Source organism: Globicephala melas, chromosome 16 (genome assembly GCF_963455315.2).
Source record: "Globicephala melas chromosome 16, mGloMel1.2, whole genome shotgun sequence".
In the NCBI taxonomy this organism is placed as follows: Eukaryota; Metazoa; Chordata; class Mammalia; order Artiodactyla; family Delphinidae; genus Globicephala; species Globicephala melas.
This window is the reverse complement of record NC_083329.1, coordinates 49,117,522-49,133,972: the sequence shown is the minus strand read 5'-3', so window position 1 is coordinate 49,133,972 and position 16,451 is coordinate 49,117,522. Positions and strand designations below refer to the sequence as shown.

General features: G+C 44.4%; 1 protein-coding gene across 5 annotated transcripts in view; it reads right to left on the bottom strand.

The window, feature by feature from the left end:
- The window catches only part of GRID1 (glutamate ionotropic receptor delta type subunit 1), a 671,373-nt gene that overhangs the window by 43,567 nt on the left and 611,355 nt on the right, over positions 1-16,451 (bottom strand). For all 5 annotated transcript variants that reach the window (XM_060286217.1, XM_060286219.1, XM_030862796.2 and 2 more), the window contains exon 13: positions 9,643-9,838. In XM_060286217.1, coding sequence (XP_060142200.1) covers positions 9,643-9,838 — 196 coding nt within the window. The remainder of the gene's footprint in view (positions 1-9,642; positions 9,839-16,451) is intronic.

The following is a 16,451-nucleotide window of genomic DNA, read 5'->3' as shown; positions in this document are numbered from 1 at the left end:
ACTTCACGAAGCAGAATAAATCCCCAATTTCTGTTCTCATACCCTTTTCCACACTAAATCACAGCCATTTGTTGTCCTCCAGAACTCAATAGGGATACCTGAAGAAAAAGACTGAGTCCGATGCTTTATATTTTGAGCTGATGATAATGAAAGAACAACATATAAAAATTCATGGAATTCAGCTAAAACAGTGCTTAGAGGGAAACGTATAGCTTTAAATACTTATATTAGGAAAGAAAACAGGAGTAAAATCAATTATCTAAGTTTCAACATTAAGAAGCGAGAAGAGGTAAGAGCAAATTGAAACCAAAGTAAATAGAAGTAAGAAAAAATTAACAAAAAAGCTGAAATCAATAAGATATAACAACAATCGAGAAAATCAATAATATCAAAAGTTGATGTTTTAAAAGGAACAACTATGTTCACGTATTAAAAAACTCAATAGTGTAAAGATATCAGTTTTCCCCCAAATGATCTATAGATTCAATGTAATAGCTATCAAAATCTCAAGCTTTCTTGAGGAAATTGACAAGATGATTATAAAATTTAAACGGAAGTGCAAAAGTTCTAGAATTGACCAAATAATCTTGCAAGAGAAGAACAAAGTTGAAAGCACTACCTGATTTAAGGAATTATTATAAAGCTGTAGTGATCAAGACTTTTTTTATTGGCATAAGAATAGATATATAGATCAATGGAATGGAATAGAGAATCCAGAAACAGACCAACACATATATGTTCAGTTGATTTTCAATCAAAGCACCTAGTCATTTGTTAATTAAATACAAGTTAATTAAATACAAGTCACTTGTTAATTAAATACACCATTTTAAATAAATGGTGCTAGGTCAATTGGATAGACACATGGGGGAAAAAAAGTGAATCTGGACTACTTCTTTATTCCATATACAAAAACTAATTTGAGAATGCAATGTAGACATAAATGTAAAACTTCTAGAAGAAAACTTGGAACTTTGAGGTAGGCAAAACTTTCTTAGGACACAAGAATTATTAAACGCAAAAGAAAAGAAAAATTGATATATGGGGCTTTATCAAAATTAAAATTTTCTACTCTCCACAAGACATCATTAAGAAAATGAATGGGCAAATTACAGACTGGGAATTATATCTGGAGCACTTATATTTGATCAAGGACTTATATCCAGAATGTATTTTTAAAAACTCATCTAAATCAACAATGAAAATACGAAGTGCCCAGTAAAAATTTAAAAAGGACTTGAGCACACCCCTCTCCAAGGAAGCAACATGGATGCCCAATAAGCACATTAAAGTGCTGGACATTATTAGCCACCAAAGGAATGCAAATTAAAACAATGAGATAACCTCACAGCCACTTAATTGTTTACTGTCCCAAAGGCTGACAACACTAAATGTTGGTTAGGATGTCCAGCAACTGGAATTTACAAGCACATAAGCAGGATATCACTAGTGGGATCGTAAAATAGAATAATCACATTGGAGGTGGTCAGGAGGTTTTTTACAGAGGTAAACATACATCTGCTCTATGACCCAGAAAATTCACTCTAACGTATTTAGCAAAGAGAAATGGAAACATATGTCCACAAAATTTTGTACAAAACTGATCATACTGCCTTATTCATAATAGCTCTAAATTGGCAACAAGTGAAACGTATGTCAACTGGAGAATGGATAAACAAATTAAGGTTTGTTAATATAGTGGAATACTACTCAAAGGAAAAAAAAAAGAAGAAAGAACTCAGTACCGATATCTACGGCTTCATGGTTAAATCTCATAAATATTTGTTGGGTGAAAGAAACTACACACAAATATACATATTTTATATTATTCAATTTATATGAATTCCAAGAACAGTAAATTTAATCTGTGGTACCAGAAATTCATAAGTGGTCGCTTTTGAGGTTACGGAGAGACGTTTCTAGAAAGTGACATGAGAAAACTTTTCAAGGTGATGGAAATGTTCTACACAGTTGGCCCTCTGTATCTGTGGGTTCTGCACCGAGAATTCAACCGTGGATGAAAAATATAAAAAACAATTCCAGAAAATTCCAAACAGGAAAACCTGAATTGGTTGCGTGCATGCTGGCACTGATTCGTGTGGCATTTACATTGTATTTACAAATATCTGCATAACATTTACATTGTATCAGGTATTGTAAGTAATTTTATAATGACTGATGATTATTTAAAGTACACAGAAGGATGCTTATAGGTTATATGCAAATACTCCACCATTGTATATAAGGAATTTGAGCATCCATGGATTTTGGTATCTGCGGTGTCCTGGAACCAATCCCCCTCAGATACTGAGGGATGACTCTATCTTCTTTTGGGTGGTGATTACGCAGTTGTACATAATAGTCTAAACCCATGAAATAAACATTTAATATAAGTGCATTTTATTGTTTGTCAACTCTACCTCATAAAAAGACTAAGTGTTATTTGTCCTTATATTTTTATTATGTTCTTTTCCTAATATATAGTAGGTGCTAAGGCATTTTGCTGACATCTACTCAATGTCAACCTTGTACTGCAATCCGCACTGGACACTTTCCATTTTTGCACAGGTAAACTCAACTCATCTGGGCAGGCTTGTCTCAGTCTCACAGATAGCTCAGAGATGTGAATTCTCTTGACCAAAGCCACAGATTAAATCTGATTGAAAGTGGAACTTAACTTCACATATCCAAGCTCTTAGGAGGAAGCTATTCAAATTACATTTATTGAACGGATGAATAAGTGAATAAATGAAGGAATAAAGAGAAGAGACCATCCAACTTGCAAAAAGGATATAGTGCCTTTTGACTATTTACAATAGCTAGGACAAGGAAACAACCTAAATGTCCATCAACAGAGGAATGGATAAAGAAGCTGTGGTACATATATACAATGGAATATTATTCCGCCTTAAAAAAGAATGAAATAATGCTATTTGCAGCAACATGGATGGATCTAGAGATTGTCATACTGAGTGAAGTAAGTCAGACAGAGAAACAAGTATCATATGGTATCACTTATATGTGGCATCTAAAAAAAAAGGGTACGAGCGAACTTATCTACAAAACAGAAACAGAGTTACAGATGTAGAAAACAAAGTTACGGTTACTGGGGGTAAGATGGGATGAGGGATAAATTGGGAGACTGGGATTGACATATACATACTACTATATATAAAATAGATAACTAATAAGGACTTACTGTATAGCATACAGACTCTACTCAATACTCTGTAATGGCCTATATGGGGAAAGAATCTATAAAAAAGTGGATATATATGTATAACTGACTCACTTTGCTGTACATCTGAAACTAACACAACACTGTAAATCAACTATACTCCAATAAATTTTTTTTTTTAAAAAGGATATAGTGCCTTTTGAGCAAGAATGAAAGAACAGAGATGAATGGGGAATTCTCTGGTGGCCCAGTGATTAGGACTCGATGCTTTCATTGCCGAGGACCCAGGTTCAATCCCTGGTCGGAACTAAGAAAGATCCCACAAGCTGCTCAGTGTGGCCAAAAAAAAAAAAAACAAAAACAATAGAGATGAATGATTATCCAGCGTCTGTGAGTGTCTGAGAAGGAAGGAGGCGTGTAGAATCCCCAATGTGCACTGACTTAGCAGCAGAAAAAGGACAAAATATGTGTCTTGGAGCATATGCCTACAAAGCCCACTGCTGCTACAGAGAACAGCACTGTTGGTTTCCACCGAACAGGGCTGCCTAGTTCGTACCAGTCCTTTTCCTGGGGGGGTCAGACCTGCATCAAAGGATTCCTTTCATCAACTTGACCAAACCTTCCGGATCACTGAACCTAGCATCCCCAAGATATAAAGGAGCGCCATCCCATGTAAGTCTCTCCCCACTCCTCAGTAAGGACTTCCAGTATGCCATGGAAGCAGGATGCTTCCTCACTTTGCTCCCTCCAAATGGAGGGCACTGTGGGGCATCAGAGTTCCTGATCCTCCCATGGAAGACTGTAGTCCTTCTGGGGACCACCTTTTCTGCCACAAGGTATGGTTCCTGGCACTCAGCAGGGAGTGTGTACAATGAGAGTGTTCCTTGTCACAGAGCAGAGAGCCAGGGCAAGGAATGAAGGCAGGTGCTGACTGGTGATACCCACAGTCAATCTGGCGCCAGGGCAAGCATTAGATCAGTGTGGAAATAAATAAGATCTGTGGGCCCGTTTTCTTCCTGCATTTGCATTCACACTTTATGACCTCAGCGATATTTACTGAGTGGAAAAAACAACCTTCTGTTACAACTGCTTGCCTGCGAAGTGACTTCCATCTGAAAAATACTATCTCCAGCCACAGGGTCTGGAACAAGCTACTTCTCTATTTATTCAAAGAGCCCAATGAGCTGTGAAGATTGACATTTAAACTATTAAACTGTATTCTATTTGACAATGTTATTAAATATTAGGTTTGATTTATGGAAAGACTTAATAAATTGGCAGCCTGGGTTAGCCCTGACACTGTACAGAAATGGGGTTATGCTGGGTGTTACTTCATAGAGTTGATCAAGCTAAAGAAAAATTTTAAAAGTCTTACCAACAACATTAAAGTCAGATTCCATGTGACAAAGTTATTAGCATACAAATTCGAACCACTTGCCAGCTCAATTCTGCATCCGAGTTTCTCTAATCGATATTTTTAATAATTGGGAAATCAAAAGATAAAATCACAGACTTAAATAACCTTTGCTATGTCACATGGAAAGAGAACTAAGGCTTTTAAACATGGGAGCCAGGCATATATCTTGCTACTTTGGTGTAAAAGAGGAAGAGAAATAGAAGCACAAGTAAACAGTATGCAAGGGGGTGCAGACACATTGGGTATAGAAATGGGGATGTAACCCCATGGGAAGAGGCAAGGTTGAAGTGAGACATGACTGTGCCATGGCTTACTCACGTCCACGTGACCTTGAACAAGCCACTTAATCTCCCTGAAGGTCAGTCCCATTTCTACATGATGGAGGCAATAATAATCAAGTAGTTCTGTTTAGGATAAATAGATCAATATGTGTAGATCATTCGGCAGAGTGCCTGGCACACAGTGACTGCTCAGCAGATTTCGGGGGGAATTAGGCCAGGTCAGGAGTGAGGCTGGGTCCCAGTGTAGTGAGGGCAAAGACTGTGGGCCATCAGAGGTAGGCCTGAAAAGAACAAGAAAGGACAAAGCCTGTATGCTACTAGATGGTATGGAACTTAGGTAATGGCATAAAGCCAGAGGAGGAACTACCTGCTAGATGACATAAAGCCAGAGGAGGAACTGCCTGCTAGACGTGCTTATATACTCTAGTAGGTAGTTTTATAGAGCTTAGATGATAAGCTACTGGATATGTCTATAAGTTATCAGATGGCATTGACCGATGGACAGTATCCCTGGAGCACCCATGGCTCTGGGCTAAGGATCCTCAAAACTTTTTCTACAAAGGGCCAGGGTAAGAAATATTTTAGGCTTTGGAGACCACATGGTCTCTGCCACAACTACTCAACTCTACTGAAGTAGCAGAAAAGCAGCCACAGACAGTATGTAAATGACCGAGTGTGTGTTCCAATAAAACTTTATTTGTAAAAGCAGGTGGTGGGCCAGATTTAGCCCATGGACCATAGTTTGTGGACCCTTGCTCTAGTCTGCCTCACGCCTGACAAGTACAGGTGGCTGAGAGAAATGAAGGCAGCCTCCCTCTACTCTCCAAGGACCAGCAGGACCTCTTTCCGAAGAGGTGGGTATCAAGAGACAAGGGACTATAAAGCTATTTACCTCATCCCTCCCATCAAGGAATTCACAGAGGGTAACCTACTCACTGATGACACCAACTACACCCCTGATTTATGTGTCTCTGCTCAGTCAGACAACAAACAGATGATTCATTCAGGGACAATCAGTATTTATTGAGAATTGCTGGGCACCATGCAGGTTTGCTCTAAAAACTGCACACTGTGGGCTTTTAATAAATAAATAAATTTCCCTCTGCTTCCAAATCCCTTTCTGCTTTCTTCGCCAGGGCCCAGAAAGGGCTGCCCCCTCTCTATCTGAGTGATGGCTGGCATGAAGGAGTAGGTCACAGCAGGGGGGGAAACCATGACATAATTCCTTTCTCTGGTTCTGATACTGTGCAAAAGTGATCACCTCTTGCTAAGCAATTTCCCACCTAAATTGGTTTCAGGTCATTAAAAGCTGTAGCACAAGGAAAAAAAAAAATACCAGCTCTCTGAGGTTACTTTCAACACCAAGCTCCTTGACTTTAGCAGCAATTAGACATTGTTCCACTACCAAGCACTCTCTGGAAATGGAGCCAGGGTCACCAAAGAGTAACTGGAAATTAGAAGTTGGAGCATCCTCCTCTTGCTAAAGCAGTTTCCTCTGATATCCCTTGGGGGCACCCAGTCCTCACCTTTGCCAGGCGGCCTGCATTGCACCCACGCGGGTTCTGTCTGGGATTCAGAGAAGCCCCTCCTCCCTGAATATCAAGATCATGTCCATATTTCCCAATATGCTGGATTTTTCCTTACAGTTTCTGGATTCAGGATATGGCCCTCACTCAGGGCACAGCCATCCCCAGTCTGGTGTGCTTCAGGCTGGGGATTCATAAGGTATTTGAAGTCAAAACCTGGGGGCTGAGGAGCAGTTCCAGAGGGGGCAGGGGACAGGAAGAGTTTCAGATAAGCATGTAAGTACAGTAGCCACCCAAACAGGCACATGCAGAAGGAAGGTTTGAGAGTGGGATCTGAGCTCTCCTTGCAGTAAAAAATGTAGTGCACTCCACTTTCTGACAGTACTATAAACTCACTTATATGACACCAGTTATAAAACCCTTAACATTTGCCTAATGCTGACAGTCAGTTTTTTTTCTTAAAGATCCAAGTGCAAGTGGGAGATTTGTGACCCCAAAGCTGGCTTGGGGTTTATAAAATGAATGTGTCATAAAAGCAACACATCCTCTGTACTGGAAAAAGATTAGATTCTGTACCATGAAGCTTTAGGCATTTATAAAGAACCCCTTATTTGCATCTTCCACCATGTATTTTTTTTTTTTTTTGCGGTACGCGGGCCTCTCACTGCTGTGGCCTCTCCCGCTGAGGAGCACAGGCTCCGGACGCGCAGGCTCAGCGGCCACGGCTCACAGGCCTAGCCTCTCCGCGGCATGTGGGATCTTCCAGGACCGGGGCACGAACCCGTGTCCCCTGCATCGGCAGGCAGACTCTCAACCACTGCGCCACCAGGGAAGGCCCCACCACATATTTTTTTAACATTGTTTTATTCATGCGTGAGACCCTAAATATCACCAGAGGGTGATGATTTCTAAGGTGCCAACTATGGACTAGGAGTAAACAGGAGATGGGGAGATATCTCTCTAACGACCCATTTCCAGATTTACCGGCTCCAGAGGGCATTATTGGTGGCGTTGGCCTTCTTGAGGAACACCAGGAGTAGGCCTGCACCTGGGCACCCGCAAGGAGAGAAGCGGCTGGTGTGTCTTAAAGGTCTTAAATCAAACTCTGCCTGGCTGGCTTGGAATTATTTATTTGAAAGAGCAGGTAGGTGCAAAGAATGAGATTAATCACAACTCTTGGTTCAGGACACCCATCCTTTTGTCTAGGAACGGCCCTCTTTTAAAATTAACTTATTAATTATTTATTTTAATGAGAAATGAAAAATTAAAAAAAAAAAAAAGGAAAGACTGTGACTATAAAGCTAACACTGACCCTGACTTAGAGCCAACAATATGCTTCTCTCCTTCCTCTTGCTCTGTCTCTCCCATCTGTAGTAACCCTTACCCTGAGTCTTATATTTTATCATTACCTTGGATGTGTGTATGCCTGTGTTTAAAAGGGTGTTATGTTGAATGTTATTTTCTATTAGTTGACCTATATGAAATTGCCTTTAATGCTCTTTTTTTTACTCAATATTATTCAGCTAAGATTCATCCATACTATTATATCAAGCTGTGGTTCATTCATTTCATGCAGGTCTTATTTTTTTATTTTTTTTGCGGTACACGGGCCTCTCACTGATGTGGCCTCTCCCGTTGCGGAGCACAGGCTCTGGACGTGCAGGCTCAGCAGCCATGGCTCACAGGCCCAGCCGCTCCGTGGCATGTGGGATCTTCCCAGACCGGGGCACGAACCCATGTCCCCCGCATCGGCAGGCAGACTCTCAACCACTGGGCCACCAGGGAAGCCCCACAGGCCTTATTTTTTAACTTGTTAATGCTCATCTGGATTGTTTCCAGGGTCCTGGCTCTATAAGCAATGCTACCATGGTCTTTCTTATCTCTGAGGCGCTGCAGAAGTTTGTTTTGGGTGGATGTATAGGAGTGGAATTGCTGAGTCACAGGGTATGCAAGTGTTCCATTTTCTACTAGAATGACAAACTTGTTTCCAAAGTGACTGTACTGAGTACACTACCACCAGCAATTAACCCCCTGTTACTCCCATCCTTTCTACCACCTCTCATTTGGGGCAAGTCTAATTGAGGTAAAGTGAGTGATATATCTTTATGGTCTTGAGTTTCCTTTTCTGGAGACACTAATGACTTTGAACATCTCTTCATGTGATTATCGGCCATATGTGGTACCTCTTCTGTGAAAGTCCTGTACAAGTCTTTAGCCCATTTTTCTATTAAATTGAGCTTTTCTTATTAATTTGTAAAAGTTCTTCATATAACATCCATACAGGATATGAATCCTATATTGACTGTATGCATTGTAAACATCCACTCGTAGTGTGTGACTTGCCTTTTTATTTTCTTTCAAGTCCCTTGTCATTCACTAATGACCAAGAGATAGTAGCCTCTGCATGTGAGGGTCATTGGGAAGAATGTGCCACCACCAGCAACATCCTGGTGACACCTGCCTTCATCCCACCACCTTCCTCCTCGTGGACCTTCAAGGGTTCTGCGGCATGTGGCAGATAAATACCAAACCCCTCAGTCTGGAACCCCAGGCATCAAAATTAACGAGGAGTGTGACCCACGGCTCTGATTCTCATCTGTATAACGGGATGATCATGATTAATTCGGGTCACTGTGGTAACTCACTGTAATAAATGAGCGAAGTCTAACCCACTGCTGAAGAATGCATTAACCTTTTTCTGCCCTTCCTCCTCCCAATCAGCCTCCATCCTGGGCTTGCTGTCCTTATCACCATCTCCCAAGCACACCTCTGCTCCACAGCTAGATCTTGCAGTGTGCCCACCCTCCCCTGAACCCTGTCTACCTCCTCCACCTACCTCTCACCTGGTCTTCTGCGTCTGCTTTTGTCAAGTGTTCTCACCTGGGGTGGGGAGACCCCTCTGCGCCACCATCCTCTGAGCCCAGGAGGAGGGAGGTCCATGTCTTGGGCTTAACCTGTCTGCTCTTCCCTGACCCTTTGGAAACTTAGAAAAGCCATAAGGACCAGCCCCTTTGCTTCTCCGGCCAAAAATGGGTGTCTACCTAAAGAAGGTGTGCCTCTTTACCTGATACCCACATGCTTATGAGAAGTGTCTATCTAGGCTGCTAACATGGATCACCTTGCAGGTGACAGGGATACTCAAAGGAGATGCCTCTGGGAAGGTATCTCCTACCCCAAGGATGACAGTCTCCATGGCCCCGTCACAGCACACACATGCCCAGGTAGCCAGCTCTCGCCTACCTTCCTGATGCCTTCTGAAGGGCTGGACACGCAGTTGTCAGCCCCTCCATTCTTGCTGATGGTCCGCCAGAGCTCAGCAAATGTGCTGTCTTGCTCTAGAGGGTTGGTGCCCTTGGCTCGGAAGTACTCGTACACAGCAGAATCCCGGACGGTGCCGTAAGACATCTCCACTTGTTTGGACAGGTCCTGGAACGTCCTGAAATACAAAATGGCCATGAAACATGGGTACATGTTGCAACTTGCAGGGACACACATGGGCTACAAGGCCCTCCTGAGGTCGGAGCCTGGCTGTGGCCACTGTCCACATCCTTCACTGCCAACCCCCAGCTGTATGAGTCCCTCAGTCTGGAGCACCACTTGCCAGGGCCTCATTCTATCCCAGTTACGTTTCCTCAGTGTAGATTAATTCAATAATGTCACTGAACACCTAAAACCAGGTTCTGTGCTGAGCCTGAAGGACAAAAGGATGAGAAAGACATGTTTCCTGCCCTCAAGGAGCTTAGAGTCTAGCTGCAGAAACATACAGACAGACAGTCACAATATGAAAGAGTCAGGGCAACGTGGGAGGCTGTACACTTAAGGTCTCCAGCTCAAATTCCTGCAGAAGCACAGGAAAGAGAAACACGTTGGCAAGACTGACGATGGTGACTGGTCTCTGACACTCAGAGATGGCGTGGGGCAGACACACACTCAGAGGTTGTGTCAGTGAAGAGGCATGTTCCCTCCACAGCTTGCAGCTGTTCTGGAGTTCCACCCAATGGTTGCCTTTTAAGAATCTCCGCCCAGTTTGCTTTTCAATAAAGAAAGAAATCTGGGTTTGTACATGAAATCTCTTGACTTTGAAGTGTTGACAATTATTCAAAAGGTGATGAAGATAAAACAAAGCACTTCTGAGAGCCTCAGTCTGTTGCACATGGAGGAGAAGCACATAGCTCAGGCCAGGTGCATGACGCAGGGAGGGGGCACGTCAGGTAGGTCCACCAGCGGTCCAGGAGCAGATGTCTGAGCTGGGGGCAGAGGAACAGTGCCTTCCTTGGGGTAGAAGGAAGAGTCACATCAGGAAGGACCAACTGGCATAAAGTTTTCACTTGTCCCGAGATGAGCTGTACCTGACTCTGTGTGCTGAGAGGACAGAACTGCAAAAAACAAAAACCTCAATGGTGACCCAGCCTCTCTCTCCAGGCTCCAACCTGATCCCTCTTTATTTATTTCTCTTCTGGGAATCTGTCTCTCCTTTTAATCAACCAGAATCATCATCCCCACCTCTCACTGAGTTACTGTTCCCACAAAGAGATCCAGTCATTCCCACCTGATCTACACAACCCTCCATCTTCTGATCTCATCTTCCCCTGTTGCTCCTGCATCCACAGGACCCCAAAGCCAAGGCTGAAATGAGAAATCCCACACAGTCCCCATTTATGGCACCAAACCACGGAGCTCCCTCTTCCTGGAATCCCTTTATCTTACTCATCCACCTGATACACTTCTGCAAACACCCTGAAGTTCCAGCTGCCACCTTTCCCTGTGGGAAGACATCGCCATCCCCCACCTCCCTGACCATCTCTATACCCTGCATGGCTTCTATGGCGGTAAGATCTCACTGTGATTGCAGGAAGCAGCGCAGCAGAATGGGTAAAGCAGGGGCTCTGGAGTCCAACTACCTGCCTTGCCTCTCAGCTCCACCAGCACTAACACTATGGGCCTGGGCAAATTAGCTGACCTCTCTGTGCCTCAGTTCCCAGATGTTTAAAAGAATAGGGCTAGAAGCAGAGCCTGTAGCAGAGGCTGCTGTGAAGATGAAATGAGGTGATATGTGTTCAACTCTTAGAGCAGTGAATGATGTAAACTCAGTGCCCAATAACTAGGAGCAATACTTCTGTGCTATTATTATATGGCTGGGTCCTCAGTAGATGGAGCCAAAGTAGCCCAGTATTTGCATCCTCAGCACTAGATCCAGGACAGTTGCCAGCCTGCACACAGAGGAACCAGCAATGAATGCTTCCTCCTGTTCTGGAGACACACTCCATGGAATTCCTTCAGGCACTGCTACATGGCCCAGAAACAGAGCTCAGGATTCGTTTCAAAACATTACAGATGAAAGAAAACACAAAATAACAAATTTGATGAAGAAATCTTTCTAATTATTGTTCATTATTTATATCTAATTAAACCAAGATGTTCCTTTGCTTAAAGGGCCCCAAGGGTTGTAACTCTGTCGTAATCTGCCTGTAATGAAAGGACGAGGGATCTTTTTTTTCCCCCGCATTTTTTATTTTTCTCATGGTAATACAAACAAACACAAGGCTTTGATGAATGGGAAACATCAGGATGAATTACACAGTTGAGTCTAAATACTGAACTGCTCTAAATTACTGCAGTTTCGGTGAGTCTGGAATGAATGTGTAACCGCCAAGGAGTTCAGCACTACCGTTTCATCCCCATGTTTGAAATGTAGATTTCCTCTCTCCTCTTGCTATTTATTCACAATGGAGCTCCTGGCCAGAGGCTCAGGGAGCATCTCTGGAATGCAAGCAGGCAGCCCAAATGTTATTGGCTTCATGTCCATTTCTGTCCCCTTAGAGGTCATTGTTCCCATCCCAAAACACCACCACCATCTTTGCTGTGCCAGCCCCCTGGCCTCCATCCATCATCTCCGGTAGCCATGAGTCTGTGTAGAAGGATCTTTCCCCACTTAAATGCACATTGCCTCTTTCAGGGAAGGTCTCCAAGCTCATTAACACACAGGAAGTATTACCATCATATTTCAGAGTGACTAAACCTAAGTCTCTTTGGAATCTGGCGGGAGGGCCTGACTACTCATGGACCAAAGCTGTCATCTCCCTGGGGCACTTATTCTCTTGTCCGATTGCTCAGTTTTGGAAGGGACATGGAAGGAGGAATAAAGAACAGCCAGCCATCCAGGCTCCAAGCCATCAGTCAGCAGAAGACAGATGTTCACATCAGATAAGACGCCCATCCAAACAAGCAAGGGAGGCTTAGCCTGGAGAAGGCTGCGCTAGCAGCACACTTAATTTAGCATGTTTCCCCAAATAGTCTCTTCAGCAACAACTGCTAGAAGTGTCCAAGCACCCTCACCACAGAGATGGAGGAGAGGCACACGTGGTGCCTCTATAAACCAAAATCATGCATGATACAACTGGCTGAAGTCATCCAACCAGGTGTCGCATCCACAGTCAGCTAGCTAGCTAGTTAGTTAGTTGGTACTAGGTAAGGCACAGAGGCACCTAGGCAAGGAATGCATGGTGGGCCTCATCAAGGGGTTCATAGTGATGGGTGATGAGTGGTCAGAGAAGTAAACCAACGGTAACTAAACAATGTGAGAGGGACTAAAGCAGAGTTCTGCATGAGGGGTCCTGGAAGCACACAGGAGAAGCACCTAGCCTGTTGGCCAGAGCTAAAGGAAGGATTTCTAGAGAAGGAAGCCTGCCTGGGTCTGGATTGACTAATTAAGTGTCCTGTGCAGGCATGCACACTTAGCGGCTGACACCCAGCTCTGTGCTCGGCTGCCTATCTCCTTACTTCACCTTTTAGTAACGACGAGTGTTACAATCCTCCCATGGCAAAGCTTAGCCTCTCTTCCATGCTTTCCACTGAGCCAGTATCTTTTACTCAATTGAACCCTATTTAAACTGGGTTTGGGACCAATAGGAGCTGCTTCTCTGCATCTCCTGGCCTGGATGGCTGATTTTTGGGATCTTCCCTAGCTGAAAGCATAGTTGACTCCTGTGAGCACATCAGACTGTCTCACAAAAGAACTCTGTAAGCATCCCTTGCCTCTGAGAGCAGTTTCCTCCAATTGAACAGGCACCTCCTGGAAGTCCCACAATGTCTCCTTCAGCTGTGGCCAAGGACAGTCTACCCAGGCCGGCACCACCTCCCTCCCTCCCCGTACCTTTCTCCACAAGTCAATCTTACTATTTCCCAGGTACATTTTCATTAAAAAAGAGATAAATTTGTTTCCAGCATGAGAAAAATCGATAACACAGAATGTATAAATACATCTTTGCATGTTACAGAAACACTTACATTGGCAATGAAGATAAATACCCTTGCAACAAGAGGAGAATCAATATACAGTATACGTAAAACAGATTTCAGCAACTGTGGGGATGCCATCATCACGGGTCTGATAAATCTAAATCCCAAAGCCCTGTTATTCTTGCTTAAGGAGAAAAGGAATGGGAATTCCCTGGTGGGCCAGTGGTTAGGACTCTGTGCTTCCACTGCAGGGAGCACGGCTTCCATCCCTGGTCAGGGAACTAAGATCACACATGTTACAACGCGGCCAAAAAGAGAAAAAGAGAGAGAGAAAAGGAAATAGTGGAGTACCCCAAAAGTTACAGGCAGGTGGGGATGCTCATCCTTGTAATTTGAAACTGTCGTAACTACAGCCCACAGATGCCTTTACTATCATTCTGGCAGCCTCACTTTTCTTTTCTTTTTTTTTTTTAATTAATTAATTTACTTTATTTATTTATTTTTGGCTGAGTTGGGTCTTCGTTGCTGCACATGGGCTTTCTCTAGCTGCGGCGAGCAGGGGCTACTCTGTGTTGCAGTGTGCAGGCTTCTCATTGCGGTGGCTTCTCCTGTTGCAGAGCACAGGCTCTAGGCACACCGGCTTCACTAGTTGTGGCTCGTGGGCTCAGTAGTTGTGGCGCGCGGGCTTAGTTGCTTCTGTGGCACGTGGGATCTTCCCGGATCAGGGCTCAAACCCGTGTCCCCTGCATTGGCAGGCGGATTCCTAACCACGGCGCTACCAGGGAAGCCCCCTCACTTTTCTCTCTCGTGTCTGACTCGACAAGAATGGTGCTGTGCCAATCAGTTGGGATTGCCTGGTCAGGTTCCACAGCCTCCTTCCGGGACGTTTGGGTACCAGAGCTGCCCATTTCCCTGCCCTTCCTGAGCTTCTTCCCAGGGCTCCCCCTGTGCTTCCAGTCTCTCTAATCCTTCTCCCATGCAGTGGCTCCAACCCAGGGCTCCGCCACATTTCCCATTCTCTCCACCCCAGACCTGGGTTCTTCAAGGCGAACAGGACCTCAGGTGAAGGCTGAGACACTCCAAGATGCTTCTCAACCTTGGGCCCTGAAAGGCATCTCAGGGTCTTCATTCTTTCCTTCATCCAATGAAAAAAAATCCTATTTCCTGAGCATCTGCTTCTGTCAAGCACTGTTCTAGGTCTAAGGATATGAGCAACGCAAAGTTCCCACTCTTGGGGAGTTTGCACGATGGAGGTGGGAGAGAGAAACAAACATATGAGCAACAAACAAAAGAACCAATAATTACAAAATGCTGGGGTCAGCAAATTTTCTGGGAAGGGACAGAGAGCACGTACGTAGGTAGTAAGGGCCACACACCACTCTGTTGCATATTCCTTGATTTTGTGTTTTGGGTTTTTTTTTTAGAACATTGTAAAATGTTTCAAAAAAAGAAAAACAATCTTAGCTTGCAGGCTGCAGGAAAATAGGCTGCTGGCCAGATGTGGCCTGTGGGGACGTAGTCAGCCGACTGCCGATGTTATGTTTCCAGTGATGAAAAGTGCTACGAAGAGTAATAAAGCAAAGTAAGGGTTACAGAAAATGATGGAACAAGTGATTATATGAAGTATGCAGGGGGGTGTTTTAGCTATTGGAGCTGACATCGAGGGCGTGTGTTTCTTCACCACTTTTTCGTGACCTGGTCTGGGAGGAGGTGAGAGTAGAGACTGCTGAGGGCAGGGCTCAGACCTGGAGACGCTTGCCTTCCAAGGAGCAGAGGCCGGCAGGCTCGAAGCTCATCAGCCTCTCTCCCCCGGAATGGCCCCCTTTACGTGGACCAGGGTCCCCGCTGGGAGGCTGGGGCAGGCGATGCTGGATATTACACGGGGCTCCTTTGTATCTAATCTACAGGCTGTCATCTGAGTGACTGTATCCCAGCTCAGGAAACTGTCAGGTTAACACTGCATGAGGACACTTAGTGACCCACCGGGATGAGGGTCACATGGCAGGAAAATGCCTCTTTGTAGGACACAGAGGCCAGGAAGCCCTTCAAAAGTGTGTCCCAGAGGGCCCGGTGGGTACCGGGTACCCAGCTGATGTGTGCTCACTCCCTCCCCCAATCTTCCCTCCACATTCTTTTCCCTCCAAATCAAATTCTTTGATTACTATTGAAATTCAAAGATGCCCAAAGTACGCTAAGGAAAAAAAAAAACAAACCTCAATGCATTTGGATGTAGTATATTTCCACTCTTATAAAGAGTAACCATTAATAAATGTATGTAAATATAGGGACAAAAACAGGAGGAATGTGCACTGAACAGGAATGAGACTTCCACTTTGTATAAATGTATTTCTGTAAAATTTGCATTTTTTATTACGTTGTAAACACAAGTGTGATCTGAATGATTTAACAAATCCTTCTGCTGCCCAAGTGTCAGTTCTGGGTCTTGGGAATTTAGCTCTGCGCTCTTCTGTCACCTCCACGTCCACCCCTTCCACCAACCGCCCCTGCAGCCAAGATCTGCTTGGAAGAAAGAGGCCTCTCTCCTGCCCCATTACACTCGTGCCCCGCTGACTGTAGGGAGAGGGCTCCAAGGGGCTGTGATAGTCGTATCTTCCATCCATGGAGCAAAACAAACACGCCCGTATTAACCCCAAGGGGGCTGAGCCATCCTGGGCATCCAGGGCCCGTCAGGACCAAGGTTCCCTCACCAAAGCAGGCTGGAGTTTCCCTTACTTGCACATTTCCTGCTTGGATTCAGCCCAGCTCAGGTGCCCTTGGCTGCCAAAGCAGATGGGGGCGGCTAGACATGA